The sequence below is a fragment of the Leuresthes tenuis genome, unplaced genomic scaffold, assembly GCF_036924035.1.
Source record: "Leuresthes tenuis unplaced genomic scaffold, fLeuTen1.0.hap1 SCAF_18, whole genome shotgun sequence".
NCBI classification, from domain to species: domain Eukaryota; kingdom Metazoa; phylum Chordata; class Actinopteri; order Atheriniformes; family Atherinopsidae; genus Leuresthes; species Leuresthes tenuis.
Window position 1 is genome coordinate 2,115,277 of NW_027325372.1, and position 18,434 is coordinate 2,133,710.

Sequence of the window (18,434 nt, forward strand, 5' to 3'; positions counted from 1 at the left end):
GGAGGTATTCAGACCCCCAACAGTCTGACAGAAGCCACAGATCAGCTGAGGACATAAATCAGCAGAGACACAAATTCCTCTTTTACACAATCTCTGGGCATTTTATGAGCAGATATCAGGGCGTCTGAACTCCCCAAGAACACAAACCTGTTTTTTTTTAGTTCCTCATTTAATGAGCTGTTACTCCTTAAGTTGGCTCCGCCTCCTCTACTAAGCCCCGCCCACTCACAGCCACCCTGCTGGCCGGATGAAGCCAGCTTCTGGTGGAAATGTTCTGCTGTCAGCTGCACTGAGGAGCATGCATCTTCCATCCAGCAGCAGCCTCAGAGGATATAAGAGCCCAGTGGATAAACTATATCTGAGGCTAATGTTCCAGCAGAGTTAGCTAAAGACTGTGAATGTGCAGCAGACACTTTTCATCCCACTGTTTTAACAACTTGGTCCAGTTCAACGCTGGACTGAAGGAACTGAGCCACAAAGAGGATCAGTTCCAACTCTCAGAGCCTGAACTTCAGAGCAGGGAAATGGAAGCATCTGAGAAATAACTCCTCATGGTTTATTTCCTGATTTATTTCTTGCTTTAGCAGCAGCTAACGCTAACAGCTTAGCTAATGAAATAACTCCTCATGGTTTATTTACTGATTTATTTCCTCCTTTAGCAGCAGCTAACGCTAACAGCTTAGCTAATGAAGAAATAACTCCTCATGGTTTATTTACTGATTTATTTCTTCCTTTAGCAGCAGCTAACGCTAACAGCTTAGCTAATGAAGATGACGTACACCAACTTCTAAGGAGTTACTGCTGCTCCTTTCTGAAAGATGAACATTATTGTTCCCACATTACTTTGTTAGCTGAAGCTAACGCTAACAGCTTAGCTAATGAAGATGACGTACACCAACTTCTAAGGAGTTACTGCTGCTCCTTTCTGAAAGATGAACATTATTGTTCCCACATTACTTTGTTAGCTGAAGCTAACGCTAACAGCTTAGCTAATGAAGATGACGTACACCAACTTCTAAGGAGTTCCTGCTGTTCCTTTCTGAAAGATGAACATTATTGTTCCCACATTACTTTGTTAGCTGAAGCTTTCTAGTTGAACGGTTCTGTTCTGTAACTCAGACAACCTGCAGCTGTGTTTAAGGTGTGTTTCCAACACAACACCGGTCCTCTCCTCACTCTCGCTGTGCTAGCGTTACATTATCGGCATGTTTCTGGTCTCCTAATACAATTGTTTAATGACATAAATGTGTATAAAGAGTTTAAACGCAGTGATTTATGGTACTACGAGCTACGCTGTGTACATCGGATAGGAAGGCAGTGTTTCTCTGCTGCAGCAGAGCTGTTTCAGCAGAGGTCAGACCAGAGCCACTGTGCTTAAACCAACAGGTAATTTGACCAAACCGTGTCTCATAAATCTCAACAAGAACCTCAGAAAATGTAGTTAACTGTTAAAAAGAGCAGAATGTGTCATCTTTAAAGGAGGAATCCAGATGTGGAGGTTGGAAAGTCTTATTTCAGTTGTTTGGTTTGGTTTAGGCATTAGAAACTACTTGGTTAGGATTAGAAAAACATGGCTTGTGTTTAAACACTTATTCCGTGTAAATAATCTAGTTTTGTTCCGCAATAAACGGTAAAATTTGTTGGAACCACGAACCAAACCCCCTGAATTTCCACACTAATGCACACCAACGTCAGAAAGTGAACCAGAAAAAGAAGAAATGGGAGATTATATCTAGGACTCATCCCAGCTCAGTGCTTTGTGTTGTCAGCCTCTGCTGCACTTTGACAGTCAAATGTGGTTTAAATGCCGTCGCCTCCTCCATGTAAAACAAACGGAGATGAGTCTGAGCCTCTCAGCCTTTCACGGGATTTAATTATGGGAGTGAGCACATATCTAATGTTATGTCTCTACTTCAACAATTGTCATAAAAAGTGACTCCATAACTCAATTTGAGGCTAAGCAGGATGAGGCGTTTTTGCAAAACACTTCTTCTCTAAACTCAATTTTCTCCGGCCCGTGAGTGGGAGATGAAACACTTACGCAGCAGAAACCTCTGGCTCAGGAAACCTTTGTCAAATCAGTTGTATTTTTGCACAAGTTTTGCAGCTTTTTTATGTGCTGGAGGGGTAGACCTGCTATTATGCCATTATGCTATCCTGTTACCAAGCGGCTAAGTGGCTTCTGAAGCCATATTCCCTCCGCCTGAGCTTGTTATAAAATTCCACAGCACCATGTTTGAATTAAGAAGCAACCAGCAGAGATAAAGTTACCATTAATGATATTGCCTGCCTGGCTCAGTGAGGAGTTTAGACGTCTTAAGTAAGACAAGACGGTTCCACACTTCGAGGGTCAAACTGGGAAAACATTCCCATCATTTCATTATTTATTCCTCCATCAAACAAAGTCCTTTTTTCGCGTCTTTGCCCTTGTTTGTGATGCTAGACGTCGCTGGTTCAGGCTGACAATGCCAAGACTCTCCAGACACCCCAGAGAAGCGGATCAGTGGCCAAAAGGTCCAACTGTGGCTGTACTGGGCAGCATCCAGATGTGAGATTATGAACAGTATGCAGGCTTCAGCAGCTGTGTGTGTTTAGCCTCTTTATTCATCGCACGATTGGCAATTAGGACACTTCAGAGAGTATTTCAGCTGTTCTTCACAGTGATTTGTTCAACCTGCAAACTCAACATCAGAAGCCAACATTACAAAACGGAAAGAAATAGCTTAAAATCATCAGGACACGTGGCTTTAAGTAACACTCTGGAGCAATTACTGCCATCTAGTGGTGAAGCGGCAGAAAGCAACCATCTCAAATGCCATCCACCCACTATCTGATGACAGATAGAATTACAAAACGAGTGTGAGCCTCCATTTTTAAATATGTTCCCTCAAACAGGATCCACAACCAAACGTTAGCATCTTAGCGCTATCTTAGCTAGGTCTGCCGCAGCCATGTAAACAAAGGGGAGATTTTAACATTACAAGCCGAAAACCCAAGTTTTCCAGCCCACACTCAAACCTCACAGTTGGAATTAGTAAAATACTTCTTTCTAGAAGGCGTTTAGTTGAGTTTTAGTGCACGAAGCTGTGTGCATGAGACGAATCTGCGGTTATCTACGTGTTAAAAAATTCAAATCAGAATTAAAGGAGGAGCTTAAACATCCAAAATGGAGGGAATAAGGCTGGTGGGATGAAGTTTGAATGGCTCCATTTGTTAGATTCAGCCCGGCTGATGAGTCTGCTGATGGTCCTTTTGAGAACAAGCCCATAATTTAATAGATAATAGGCTCGAATATGTGAGTTTCAGGTTTCAACTGAACTCTTCAGCTGTTTCCTTTTGTCCAAATATGGTCGTATATATCATATGACTACAGCTGATCACTACATTACTTATAAACTGGAAGTCTGAAGGGCTAAAGGGATTCAATTAGAATGTTTTCAGTTATAAAACCAAGTGATTTAAACTGTTTTGAGCCCTTTGCTTGATCTTCATCACAACATCTGGCCCCCTGTGGGTCATTTGAACCTTTTCCAGCTGTAATTTTATGTGTTTGTGATCAAAGCTTCTTCTGTTGGCTTTAATAGGAGAGATTCTTGTTCATATTAGTCAGTGTCACTCAGCCAGCGCCGATAAGACTGTAAACACCCAGAGCCAAGACGAACCAACAATGGCAAAGCACAGCAGTTTCATCGCATAAGGCTTAGAAATGGTCGGATTCGGGCACTTTGTCGGCTCTAAAAGGGTTGCATGCCAGCCTGTAGTTGTGATATTTCACCTTAAAAAGGCTCATCAGTCGGTAGAAGGGCTGAACGGTGGCGTTGCACCGCAGCCGCCATGCCAGGGAGCCGAGCCTGAGGCCCATCTGACCCGGTAAACTGCGCTGAGTCTTGGTTTGTCAGGGCTAGATGCAGCTGGCCAAGGAGGCGGCAGCTCTGGACATCCCAGGTCCTGCTCTGCATCTTCTTGAGCTTTTTTTTCCTGTGAAAAAACAGACTTCTGAAACGTGTTTCTGTGCTGCTGGGAAGGACTTCTGTTATGACAGGTTACCGTGGTAACGGGGAGGTTGGAGCGGCTGATTTGAGTTTTAAAAGCTCAGGTAATGCCTGGAATAAGGGGTAAAAACCATTTCTGAATGAAAAGAGACTAAAGAAAACGTTTATCCACCTTTTATCCACAGCAGGAATATGAGGCAGGCAGGAGAGATGTTTCTGTCCATGCTGCACTGAGAGACTTCACCTGAGTTACCTGCTGACGCTGTGACATCATCAGCCGAGTTGTTGCTAAGCTACAGAAACAGCAGCCCAACCCTCCGATGGAGACCCCTGAAGGTTTCTGCCACACCTTCCTCTCTGCTGCGCTGTCAGCTGATTTATTTTATTTAGTTATCAGTAACAGCAGCTGATCTTTAACAATAATTAATGCTGCAGGGACATAATTCACCTTCAGGGATTAATGAAGCCACCGAACTGAATTTAATTGAATTACTGTCTCCCCATTTGGACCTGAACTGTGCCACAGTGTTTTAAAGCTGGATGAAACTTCTCTTCGGTCTCTTTTCATTCAGAAAAGCTAACTGCGGGTCGTTATTATCACAGCAAACACTTCCAAGGCCGTGCGCAGACCACAGTCGCCTCCCTGCAACCCTCCTCGTGTCCTCTGAAGCCCACCTTGTTGCGTGCCGCCTGGAAACCAGACTTCCCCGCTGTTACACAAGCTCCATTCTTCGTTTATGTAAAAGGAGCCTGTGCAGCCGACAGCTGAGACAGCGACGCGCTGTGCGCCTCGGGGAAAGGCTGCTCGGGGTCGTGCACGAGCTTCGCGTCGGCTCAGGGACAGTTAGAGGCACAGAGTGAACCTCCCTCGGCTCTGGCGACGCCTCCCTCGCCGGTATCCAGGCAACGGGCCTTCACAACAGGAAACAGAGCCGGGGATTCCGTCACAGCGGCCGAGGAAAAAGGAGAACATTGATGGGAGACAGGAAGTCTGTAAGAAAGAGCGGGGAGTGGGGGGGTCACCTCTCTGACAGGCTGGATAACAGCAGAATGAAAGAGGATTTCAGAGGTGAAACGAGCCAGATGTTCACTCCCACACAGCTCGCGCTGATCATCCTACAAATGGAGCTGATCGATCCCGGTGACTCAGCGATGACATCAGCGCCAGGTGAAGGTTTGGCGTGGTGACGTCATGCCGCTCAGCATTACTTCATGGCCTTCAAGCCAGTGTTCTGGTCACAGTCTGAGGCTAGTTTGCGACTATTTTTAATGTTTTATTATTTCACTTCGAGAAACACTTTATAAAAAAGCAGTTATGAGCCGGGGGGGGGGGGGGCGTGTTCACCGGCGCACAAAGACACAGTTAGATTCTTCAGTTTCCCTCCAAATCATTTTTCCAAAACAAACAGGTGATTCAGCAGCGAGGACGCCAGTTTTTTTCCCTGCTTTATGAATAACTTGCATCACCGTCCAATGTTTCCATCGTGTTTTTCTTCAGCCCCAAATAAAGCCAGGCCATGGATTTTTAGGCTTTGAGCGGTGGAAAGAATCGCGAGTTGAGGTCTTTTCCACCTTTTCTGCATCCAAACCACGTCATACCGGGCTGAGTGCTCCCAGAGTTTGGCAGCGGCCACACGAGGGTGGGCAGACGACAAAAATGTGTGGGTTTGTGACGAGGGAGACCACCCCCAGCCCCAGATCCTTAACCCCTCCAAGACTCGTGAAATTATGATTAAGCAGGCCAAACTCTGGGAAAGGCTGCCAGGCAACGCTCCCAGCAGCTGGGGCCGCTGTGAGGCGTGGGGTCAGACATGTTTAAAAGTTTCCTGGACACAAAATGATCTTCGGTCGGATTAAACGTGATTGTGTCACTCATCAGCCGAAGAGATTGCAGCACAAAGATGTTCAGTGTGTTGCTGAGGGTTCAGCTCACACCAGAGGCCTCGGTAATAAACACAGTTTGGCTTCAGGGATTCAAACCTCATGTGTCAGTCCTGAGGTTGTTGGTGCAGTGAGAACAAACATGAACATAAACCCAGAATCTGAGGCAGAAACAGAGTTTTTATCAGTTCTCAGCAGCTTTAAAGTGAATCTCTGGTCTGAGCTCCTTTATTCTCCAACACAGCCTGAACCCTCTGAGACCAGCTTTCTGTCATTTCTTTAAGGAGTCTTCAGGAATAGTTCTCCAGGCTTCTTGAAGGACATCCCAAAGCTCTTCTTTGGATGTGGGCTGCCTTTTGTTCCGTTCTCTGTCAGATGATCCCACACTGCTTCAATAATGTTGAGGTCCGGGCTCTGGGGAGGATTCATCCCTCCATAAGACCTGTTGCCACTGATTTTCAGTCCACTTCTTGTGTCATTTGGCACAGCTCAGCCTTTTCTCCTTGTTTCCCTTCCTTAAGAACGGCTTCTTGACAGCCACCCTTCCATGGAGCCCATTTCTGATGAGGCTTGGGCCAACAGTAGATGGATCAGCTGAAGGTCCAGATGCATCTCTCAGGTCCTGTCAGGTCACAGCTGGATTTTTTCCTCTTTCTTAAGGACATCACTTTCAGATCCTGTTCATCTGCTGGAGATAGTTTTTTAGGCCTGACACTTCTTCTTTTGTCCTCCACTTGTCCAGTTTCCTCAAATGTTTTAAGGACACACTGCACACCATGCTGAGATATGCCAAGTTTTCAGCTAATAGCTCTTTGGGAATCACCTTGTTGCTGCAGAAATCCTATTTTCTGTCTGTCAAACTGTGTTTTCTTTGCTGTTTTTCATAGATGCAGCTAAAGAAATGGGAACAAATGATGTGTCTTTGTGACAAAGTGCCTAAAGATCCAGTTTAAAATGGCTTCTTTGCTAAGTTGTCTGTTCTGTGTCGACACAACACTGGTTCATCCCTTGAGTTAGGAGCCTTTTTTCTGCCTGAATGCTTCAAAGGTCAGAGTTAAGTGGCTGAACAAAGAAAAAACACTGAAAATGTTCAGGAATAAGGACTGAAAATGAGTGAAAAAGCAGAAAATGTCCAAAGAAAAACTCTGAAAGAGCTTCAGAAACAACAACCAAAGAATTTTAAAGGCACATTTCATGTCATATTTGATCGGATGTAATTCTCTGGATCATAAATACTTTCATCTCGGTTTAATTTTGGCCTTTTGCTCAGTGTTTATCCACTGATTTGATCGTCAGGGCTACAGTAGCTGGTCCTGCCGTCTCTGTGCTGTTGTTTCCTCTCAGAGTTGTGGTTCTGGATCGGTCCGGTCTGTGGTGGTCCGTGTCCACTAAGCAGCACCAGGCCCAGCTGGAAAAACTACGAGCCCCAGCGCCTCCCTGACGTACGAGTCAATCAGCAGCTCAGCTATTTATTACCTACAGGCGGGTGGAAGTGTTTACTGCAGCACATGTTTCAGTTCCACATACCTGCGGAGTAGCACCCTGTGCCCCGGTTCAGGCCCAGCAGCGCCGCCGGAGCTTTCCATGAGGTCAATGAGACGAGAGGGGCTCTTTAAATGAGCCACAGAGCCACGTCCCACTGATGAAACGCTCGGCTCGGGTTTCACGAGAGTCGTCACTGCTTCAGTGGGTGAGGAGGCAGCGCCCGCCGGGATGAGGGGCGTGCACGCCGTGCTGTTGCACAACAGAGACAAATGTGGCTGATTTTTGCAACTGGGCCTCTGTAGCCAATCAATAATTTCTGCCAAAGAGGAGGGAGGCGGGGGGCAGCTGTGGTTTGATGCATTCGGGCAGCTGCAGCGTTTCTACCTCCTTTAAAGAGCCCCAGGGTGTTCCTTTGCAGGTGCCTGGTTATTTAGGCACATTTCTGCAGAACCTGCAGCTACAGGAGCTGCTTCTCCCGACTTTTAGGGTCTGCTGAAGGGTTCCTGCCACTGGTTTAAGATGATGGAGTGAAAATCAACTTAAAGTTGAAATGCAGAATTTTCCTCCTCTGGCAGAAACGATAATTACATAAACAGTATGTTTCCCCTGATCTAGCTTTCCCTACAGGTGATCACCCATCATAACTGCGGCACTTTTCCTTTTTAAATCTGCCTGAATGTAAATAATGACTCATTGAGGATAAAACATTAAGTGTGCAGACGTCAAGGGAGGAAACAGATTTCCTTCCAGGCTGCCAGACTTTCTGTGACCTTTAAAGTGTCCTGATCAATAGTTCTCCAGCTTTCTGAAGCTCTTTCAGAGCTTTTCTTTGGACATTTTCTGCTTTTTCACTCATTTTCAGTCCTTGTTCCTGAACATTTTCAGTGTTTTTTCTTTGTTCAGCCACTTAACTCTGACCTTTGACCCATTCAGGCAGAAAAAAGGCTCCTAACTCAAGGGATGAACCAGTGTTGTGTCGACACAGAACAGACAACTTAGCAAAGAAGCCATTTTAAACTGGATCTTTAGGCACTTTGTCACAAAGACACATCATTTGTTCCCATTTCTTTAGCTGCATCTATGAAAAACAGCAAAGAAAACACAGTTTGACAGACAGAAAATAGGATTTCTGCAGCAACAAGGTGATTCCCAAAGAGCTATTAGCTGAAAACTTGGCATATCTCAGCATGGTGTGCAGTGTGTCCTTAAAACATTTGAGGAAACTGGACAAGTGGAGGACAAAAGAAGAAGTGTCAGGCCTAAAAAACTATCTCCAGCAGATGAACAGGATCTGAAAGTGATGTCCTTAAGAAAGAGGAAAAAATCCAGCTGTGACCTGACAGGACCTGAGAGATGCATCTGGACCTTCAGCTGATCCATCTACTGTTGGCCCAAGCCTCATCAGAAATGGGCTCCATGGAAGGGTGGCTGTCAAGAAGCCGTTCTTAAGGAAGGGAAACAGGGAGAAAAGGCTGAGCTGTGCCAAATGACACAAGAAGTGGACTGAAAATCAGTGGCAACAGGTCTTATGGAGGGATGAATCCTCCCCAGAGCCCGGACCTCAACATTATTGAAGCAGTGTGGGATCATCTGACAGAGAACGGAACAAAAGGCAGCCCACATCCAAAGAAGAGCTTTGGGATGTCCTTCAAGAAGCCTGGAGAACTATTCCTGAAGACTCCTTAAAGAAATGACAGAAAGCTTGTCTCAGAGGGTTCAGGCTGTCTTGGAGAATAAAGGAGCTCAGACCAGAGATTCACTTTAAAGCTGCTGAGAACTGATAAAAAACTCTGTTTCTGCCTCAGATTCTGGGTTTATGTTCATGTTTTATCATGTTTCAGTGAATCTCTGCAGCATTTTAACACCTCAGTGTGTGGAAGTGACATGACGCCACAGCTCAGGGTCAGCTGATTGGCTGCTGCAGCCCTGCGAAGGAGCTTCCTCGCTTTCATGTGACCATTGTCATCACAGAAACCAGGGCCTGCTGCCAGCAGCTGAAAGCTCCAGACTCTCCAAAGATAGAAACAACCCGCCTGCATGTACCGAGGAGACGAGCCCAACAAGTACGCACCAACCACAGAGCGCGGCCGATGGAAAACTCTATGAAGAATCTCAGTTCAGCGTGTCAAATGACTGGGTGCAGGACGTGATTTTTATATCATGACAGTATGGATAATTATGGCTTGCAGGAGGAAGTGGAAAAGCAGTTATTTGCCTGTGCAGCTACTTGAAAAAACCCAATTTAAGATCAGAAGGATTTTAATGTTTTTTAATGTCCTCTGGAGCGGCTTCGTGTTCTGGCACGCCTCACCTGCCCTGACAACCAGGCAGCCTGTGACTGAACAGCCAGCTGATGAATGGCTGTTTGAGGGTGAAAATGGCAGCAGTTTGATGTAAAATGCTCGTGAGGATTTGTCTGCACATAAATCTTGATTTTCTTGTGCAGTCTTGCCGCGTAAATAATGACAAGAAGAACAGATAAAGTGGCTGGAAGCTGCAGACTGATGTTATTCCTGCTCATTAGGCTGGTGATGGATGGTGGGGATGCAGTTGCGTGGCTTCTTTTAGCAACTCGTGGTGTTTTATGCTGTCATTCAAGCTGAAGTTACTCCAGAGGGACGTTAACTCGGGCGAGCTTCAGCTTTTGCTCTACTCTGTTAGCTCTCCCGGCTTATTTCCCGGTCCCGGAGCCTCCAGGCTTCCCTGACTGGCCTCCTTTGCCTCCGGTGTGAGGCAGGATCTCCACTGGATCCATATGGTGGTCGGATATGTGGGTGCGTCAGAGCGCGGGGGGCGGTGCGTCGCAGCCGAGGTGATCCCCGAGTTTAAAAGCGCAGGAGTTCTCAGTGCGCCGGAGCAGTGCGTCACAGCGACCCAGCACAGCCAGGATCCCCACCACAGCCGAGATAACTTCTCTCTCCGGCGTCCCGCTTCTTTTAAGTCCGCATTTTGAATCTCTTGATCTGGAATATCCGAAGTAAAAGCAGCTGCTGTTCAACTGAGCGACTTTTTACTTTCATATTTCTCACAGCGGTGGAGGACCGAGGGAGGACCCTGCGCAACAGCTGGGAAATATATATGGAGAAGGAATCGTGCCCGTCTGCAGCTGCACTCACAGTTTGATCTCAGGCGTTTCTCTGCTCAGAGGAGAAAATGAAATCTGCAGAAGAAGGTAAGTTTGACTTCATATTAAAGCCTGTTTTTTTTTTAACTCGGTGGCGTTTATTCCTCCCCACGTCAGGTTTTCACTCTTCAAACCCGCACGCGACACTTTGTGCTGTTAAAGCAGCTTTTGATTCGGGTCTCGGCTCCGTTTGGAGCTTGATAACTAGTTTGGAGCTCAGTTAGAAGCTGTTTCAGCGCACAGTGAACATCTTTGTGCGCCCCTCCCTGCTGATTTGGACAGAGTGGGCGTGGTTCAGTTGTGACTAAAAAGTGAGCCCAAAATAGTCCAAATTGAACCTGCTAATGGCTGACTTGTGGGTGACACTGCGAGTGATTCAGAGAACAGTATTGAGTTGCCCCCCCAGGATGTGAGCTAGTTCAAAGCAGCTAATTTTAGTCCCATTTCAGGGCATCACACGCCACAAGTTGCGATTTAAATGCAGGCATCATTTTCTTTTATTACGAAGAGTCACACTGAGCCGCACTGATGTCATAGTCTTTATAGCGGGGGCCCCTAATTCTGTCTAATTTACAGCAGACAGGAGCTGTGGCGGCCGCGTGCGTCTGTCTGCAGCGGCCGTCTCCATCAGCGCGCCCCGCAGCGTCACGCACCGTAGAGCCGCAGCCCCCTGCTCCTCTGGCCTTAACTGTGACCTCAGCCGTGTCCGCAGATGGGCAGAGTTTCATGTTGGCACGCGCACCCGCGAGCATCCCCGGCTGAGTGCAGCCAGCACCTTTACAGCGTGCAAATAAACGCACGGTGTCCCTGCTGGGTTTATTTTCAGTGGCTGCTGGAACGCGAAGCCGGCCAGCAAAAGCATCGCCGTGTTTTCACAGTGTTCCAGTTTACAGGCACCGTGTGCCTTCGGTGGAATAAACCTGGCACCGCGGAGCGGAAAAAAGTACCTGGTCTTTCTTGTGGTTATATTTAGACTGGGGTTATTTTTGGCCCCTTTATTTGTGTCTCCCACCCCGTTTGCTTTGTACACTTTGAGCCTTCCAGAGGGGTTTGCGTGGCTTGCCTCCGGGATCCAACTTGCATACCTTTGGAGACAGTCAAGGCCAAGTCCAGTCGGCAGCTGCTCTTCTGGTCTGTCTACCTCTCAGCTGCAGTGGGTGAATGTGTGTTTGATTATCGCTGTGACACCTCCTCCTGTTTGTCTTCCAGATGCATATGGCTACACGCCAAACGTCAGTCTCTCCCTCCCGCTTGGAAACCCTTGCCTCCCCTCCCAGTACCACGGGCTCCAGACCAGCCCCACCATATCTGTGTCGGTGTCAGAGCCTCACAGTTATGATTCCCAGGATGACATGAGAGCAGCCGGATACTTTTCATCCTCCAGCGTCCGGCCAAACGGGGCCCCGACCTTGGAGAGTCCTCGCATCGAGATCACAGCCTACGGCCAGTTTCCTGAGGATGAGGTGGAGGAGAGCAACCTTCCTGTTGGCAAGCGAGTCAACTCCATCGTGACACTGACCCTCCCCAGCGCAGACGGTTACCGCGACCCGAGCTGCCTCAGCCCGGCCAGCAGCATCTCATCCCGCAGCGGCCTCTCTGACGCCTCCTACGAGTCCAGCTTCTCCTACAACTACGACAACTCACCCCAGAATTCGCCCTGGCAGTCGCCCTCTGTGTCCCCTAAGGGCTCCACCCTCGCCCTGCCGGGGGAGGGCGGCGCCTCTGGCGGCTCTCCTCGCCACTCCCCCTCCACCTCCCCACGTACAAGTGTGACGGACGACACCTGGATGGGTCAGCGTGGCTCCCGGCCCAACTCCCCATGTGGAGCGAAGAGGAAGTACAGCTTTAATGGCGGCGGAGCGTCACACAAACACTTCCCATATTCCCCCAACCACTCCCCCGGGCCATCTCCTCAGACCTCCCCCCGCCTCAGCATCACGGAGGAGAGCTGGCTGCCCAACACCAACCAGTACACCAACTCTGCCATCCTGGCCGCCATCAACGCCCTGACCACAGACGGAGTGACCGACCTGGGGGAGGGAATCCCCATGAAGGCCCGTAAGACCAGCTTGGAGCACAGCCCGACGGTGAGCCTGAAGGTGGAGCCCGGGGGTGAGGAGCTGAGTCCCGGGGAGCTCTGTCAGGACGAGCATCCTGCCAACCGCCTGACCCTGAAGAAGGAGAGCTACTGCGGCGGCTTCCTGGATGTGCCGCAGCATCCGTACTCCTGGTCCAAGCCGAAGCCGTACATGAGGTGAGGAAGAAGGAAGGACAGCTCCAAGGTGTCTTAACCAAATGTGTGTGTGCTGAAGATTTAGCACCGCAGCCAGTAAATTACAGATTGTTTCAGTTTTTTGTCAACAAAATAATCTGAGAGAAGTTTTACATAAATGCTCCCATCGTGGATAAAGTGCAGAGGAATGTTTCCTCCTGAGAAGTATATAAAGCATATTTATGAGCGAGCTCTGGCACATCCCGGCGCTCACATTCTGCACATTCTACCTTGATAAGTGCCTCTAAAATAAGCCCCCCTGCCTCCATGTTGCGCTGACATGTTTTCGCCTCTGACAGCCCATCTCTGCCAGCTCTGGACTGGCAGCTGCCGTCCAGCTCCGGGCCTTACAGCCTGCAGATCGAGGTGCAGCCCAAATCCCACCACCGGGCCCACTATGAGACTGAGGGCAGCCGGGGAGCAGTGAAGGCGCTGGCAGGAGGACACCCAGTGGTTCAGGTCTGTTTTTTACTCCGGTTTCAGGCCATATTCCCCCTCCTGACGCCGGGTCATAGGAACATCTACGTAGATAAAAGAATCCAGAGTTGCACGAGCTTTTAAACCAACACAAACTGCACATTTCTCGCCCCTCGTGGGCCCGAACCTTCGGTTTCCTGTCATGTTTAAAGCAACACATGCTGCAGCCATCAGGCTCATTTTCACTCCTGCTCGCCACTTCTCGCCTCTCAGCTCATGTGTGTTTCATGACCCGACTGTTATGTTATTCAGATATGTCATATTTCTGAATGGAATACCAGCGGCCTGCTATTAGACAGGCCGGTCCACTCAGTCAGTTCCTGTCCAGACGAGGGTGACTCACACTTTTCCATTGCGTTCTCAAGTGCAGAGCAGACAGTTACAGAGTAATGTAGCATGGCCGGTAAGAGCTTAGTCATGAGCTTTAACCACAGTAGCTCTGGTGGTCGAGTCTGAAGAAGGAGAAACGTGGACGGCGGCAGATGGTTTTGCCATAAACCCATCTGGTCCCCGAAGCATATTCTCAATAAATAAAGGCTCTGGCTGTCATTAGAACCCTCTGACGCTGCATTAATAAGCGTGTTGATCACATATGGAGCAGATTTGACTGTGTTTGGTTAAAACTTAGTCAGCTTATCGTGTCTTATAGTCTGAAAATAGACTCCTGAGGTCGTGCTGACTTTAAAGGGGCTTTGATGGACTCATTCAGGCTGATTCTGCGTTTCAGAGGCCAACGAAAACACTGATATTTGGGCCCAAACAACAGAACGGGAGCTTTTCTACCGTCTGACGTCCAACGTCAACATTTAGCAACCGCATCTCCGACATATGTGTGTTCTGTCAGAGTTTTTGAGGTTGTGGTCCCCCCAGAACCCAAATATAAGCTCTCAGGCACAGTTTGGCGTTAGTTAACCTTTGATAAAGAGTCACATTTGCAGCACGTAAAGTGATATTTGAGTCATAACGGAGCTAATTTGGGAATAACACATTTTAACGTGTTCCTGTCACTTTATGACTTACTGCTTAATAACTTTTCTTATTCATCTGGAGACGTTTTTGTTTTCACGTCTGGAAACCAACTGTTCCAATAATTCTGGGTCCAAAACTCCCAAAAGCCAGTTTTCAGCCTAAGACTTCAGTTTTCAGTGACTTCTGAGTGTGCCAGAGGCACCCTGACCCCCGGGAGGAGGAACAGCTGGCAGAGGCAGTCGATTACAGATGTTGATGAAAAGGATCAATCAGTAAAAAGCATGAATTAGCTCCAGTTTATGTGTCATTTGGCACTTTTAACGGTTTGTTTATCCGCTCAATCGGAGTGAGTTTTGTCCCCAGAGGGACAGCAGCTTGAGCCTGACATACAGCTGTGGGGTAAAACATCTGGAAGCACCCAGTGTGTCGCAGCTTCAGCTCCTCGTCTGTTGGCAGCTCGTGTTTTAGTCCCCGAGAAGGCGCTGATGATTTAATGACAGGGGGTCCGGGTTCACCTCAGCTGAAGCAGGGAGTGTGTGTTCTCTTTTAAACCTTCCCCCCCGACTTTTTCTGCCAGCTACCGCCCCAACCACACAGACTTCCCTTTGTTTCGGAAAGTTCCTGTGTGTACGGCTGACATCATCGCGTCCTGCGGAGGCGGCGGCAGCTAACCACACACGTTTCTGGCAGGCTGTGGAGGAGATGTTGGAGGGAGCCTCAGACAAGGCAGCCCCATCTCTGCCACTTCCTGATTACACGCTGCACACGTCTGCCGGCTGACGAAGCCTCGCCCCCCGCCCCTCTGACTCAAACCATGATCTGAGTTTATTCTGGAAGCTCCTGGTGGGTCGGCGGGGGGGTGCTCTCCCTCCTCGCCCAGCACCGGCACAGTAAAGCTGGCTGTTTTCTCCTCTTCTTCTTCTTCTTCCATGGCTGCTGCCGGGCTCAACCACAGCCGCCCTCACGCCAGCAGCAGGCCGAAGTATGCGCCTCTGAAGTCTTGTGCTAAGAGCTTCATGCTGTTCTTTGGTGTTCACATCTGTGAGCTCCTCTGTTTCACCCAGCCTTGATCTGCCCTTTTGCAACTTCTGTTTCTCACAGACTCAAATGTTCTCACGTTGGAGTTGTGTGTCACGATCGAAGTCAGCTCTCTAAACAAAGCGCGACAGGATGAGGATCCTTGTAAAACTGACACGGACTCCATATTAGTCTGTGTTGGGAAGCTGCTGTGGTTTGTCAGCACCTCCTGGCTCTGCTTCCTCCTCCTCAGTTGTGCCTCACGCAGCCGGAGTCTCGGCATTCCTCTTGTGGGTGATAATGTGAACGAGGGCGGGAGGCTGCAGTTTGCAGTGTCAGGCTGCCAGGGTGGAGGAGCATTTACATGACAGTGTTATCTAATTGCTCCAACAAATCATGAGTGTTTGCTTCAGCTTCTTGGTGAAACATGTGATTCAGATCAAACTAACACGACATGTTTCTCAATTTTAAAATCGCACTTTAGACAATTTGATGTCAAGTGATTGATGATGAGACACAAACTGACACGAGACAGATGTTTCAGAGCATGCTTTGTGATCAAACCAGACGATACTATCCAGTTTGGATGTGTCTCTTTGTCTAGACTCTATTTCTGATAATAATCCAACGCAGATCATCAGTAATCTGTAAGTAATTAGATTTTGTGAGTAAGCTTGCGAGCAGGCTGCCTCACTTCATCGCACTCCTTCCTGCTCCCTGAATAAACAGCATTGCTAGGCAGCAACCCATTTCCTTACACAAATACACAGACTCTTAACCCTGACAGGGATCCTCCTCCAAATCACATGTTGTGCCTCCTCAGTCTGAGCCTTTCACTCTCGTTGTGGGCGCTGCTCGCCTCGAGTGCTCCCATTATGTAAGTGAAAGCTGCGGTCTTCATTTCAGCGTTTCCACACAGATTGTTTCAGCTGACTCTCTTTTTCAGAGTGGCTTATAATTAAGTGGGTATGAGTGTCTCCCTCTAACACATATCGTTCATTTTGAGGTATTTTGTCTGCCAACTCATGCCAGTTTGTCAAGGACAAAGAGCGACAGTACGCTAGAAAAAGCTGTGAGAATGCTTATTAGCTGAGTGGGGATAGCTGACCATGCTAAAAAAGATGAAAATTTAGCAGAAAGCTATTAGCTGAAGCTTCAAAGCACTTGAAAGGTACTTTTGAAAGGACCTGGAGTTGTATGAAGGCAGAAAAGTACAGAAAAGAGAAGAAATATGCAAAACAAAAAGTTAATAAATTAAAAAAGAAGAGAAACGCTGAAGAAAAATGTGAATATTTGGCAGAAAATGATTTCCTGGACTTTCTAAAGGCCTGAAATGCATTTTTGAAAGGACCTGGAGTTGTATGAAGGCAGAAAAGTACAGAAAAGAGAAGAAATATGCAAAACAAAAAGTTAATAAATTAAAAAAGAAGAGAAACACCGAAGAAAAATGTGAATATTTGGCATTAAATGATTTCCTGGACTTTCTAAAGGCCTGAAATGCAGTTTTGAAAGGACCTGGAGTTGTATGAAGGCAGAAAAGTACAGAAAAGAGAAGAAATATGCAAAACTAAAAGGGAAACAAATCAGAGAGATGACAAACAATGCAGAAAAATGTGAATATTTGGCAGAAAATGATTTCCTGGACTTTCTAAAGGCCTGAAATGCATTTTTGAAAGGACCCGGAGTTGTATGAAGGCAGAAAATTACAGAAAAGAGAAGAAATATGCAAAACTAAAAGGGAAAAAAGTCAGAGAGATGACAAACAATGCAGAAAAATGTGGATATTTGGCAGAAAAGTACAGAAAAGAGAAGAAAAATGCTAAACAAAAAGTTAATAAATTAAAAAAGAAGAGAAACAATGCAGAAAAATTCATGCCATTTATATTTGGTTTATTTAATTAAAAAGAGACTTAAACTGGTCCAACAAACACAAGCAAATCCAGTTGTTTGGCCAATGAAAAGGAGATAAAATGGCTTTAAATTCTAACTGAAGGAAAAACTTTGTCTGAGATGCACTACTACAGCTCCCTGCTCTACCATGTCTTCACAGCACCTTTCACAGCAGCGGGTGGGACAAATTACACTCTTCAAGCCTGTAAATACCATGCAGCACCTAACCTGGGAGCAAACTGATAAGAAAACACACGCCTTTCACTGCAGTTTGACCACACCCAGCTGGTACTGATCCATGTTTCAGAAACAATCTCTTTCTGGACCGTTAAAGCCTGCTCCTGAGATGGGAATAACCGGCTGAGGTAACCGGCTCCACAAACCCAACCTGAGAGGCCGAGGTGTGGAGACCAAAGTTTGTTTTTGTTCGGGCGGGTTCAGGAGTTGCACTGTTGGTGCTGCGTTCACTGACAAGTGGGAACGCAGGATTTCTCAGGCCTAAAGAACAAGGATCTGAAAGTGATGTCCTTAAGAAAGAGGAAATAATCCTGAAGATTACTTAAAGAAATGATAGAAAGATTAGAATCGTACAGACTCTGTTTCTGCCTTATTTACTGTATTTACATTCATGCTGCAGCTAGTTCCTGTTTTCCTGGAAACATTTAAAGAAACGGCAGCAGAAACTTTGCTTTCAGGAATGCAAACTTCTGATAAAATGAAAAATATCACCAATGAAATTCAGTTAAAGAAACTCTGTAAAAGCTGGATAATTCAGGCTTTTGCACAGTACTGCAGATATTTTCATTAGATATGTTATCTATGACGATTTATGCTGAAACACTGACAAATGTACAAGATGATTATTAATTAAAAGAGCGTTTTCCCAGCTGAAACCAGTCGTAGCGCCGTGAAATGTCACTTTCAGTCAAATATTTGCGTTAAATCTAAGAACTAACGAACTTTTTCTGATTGTAAATGAACAGTTTGCTCATTATTCCTCAGTGTAATGCGTTATTGGTCCAGTGTTTGTGCATTAAATTCCCTTCAGTATGCAGCTAACTCTCAGATGAGGTGTCAGTCTGGGTGGTTGAGGTCATCCTGGCAGGAAGCTCCTGTCACACAACACGTAACGACGTGTGGAAGCTCTGCATTGAGCCCATCAGCTGCAGCATCATGGATCATTACATCAGAACGGGGTCATCTGAGCAGATTCAGCTGCATTTCAGCAGGCCTCACATGAACTGACGGGGCACGTGCACGTGGTGACGAGCACAGGATCCAAAATGTGTTCCATCCCACTGGAAGCCTGACCTCTGAAAGACCTGCG

At 47.1% G+C, this 18,434-nt stretch overlaps 1 protein-coding gene across 1 annotated transcript in view; it reads left to right on the plus strand.

The window, feature by feature from the left end:
• Nucleotides 1–10,326: 10,326 nt before the first annotated feature.
• Nucleotides 10,327–18,434, plus strand: part of nfatc1 (nuclear factor of activated T cells 1) — a 55,096-nt gene continuing 46,988 nt past the window's right edge. The window contains exons 1-3 of the mRNA XM_072370786.1: nucleotides 10,327–10,530; nucleotides 11,692–12,736; nucleotides 13,054–13,213. Coding sequence (XP_072226887.1) covers nucleotides 10,512–10,530; nucleotides 11,692–12,736; nucleotides 13,054–13,213 — 1,224 coding nt within the window. The 5' untranslated portion in view covers nucleotides 10,327–10,511. The remainder of the gene's footprint in view (nucleotides 10,531–11,691; nucleotides 12,737–13,053; nucleotides 13,214–18,434) is intronic.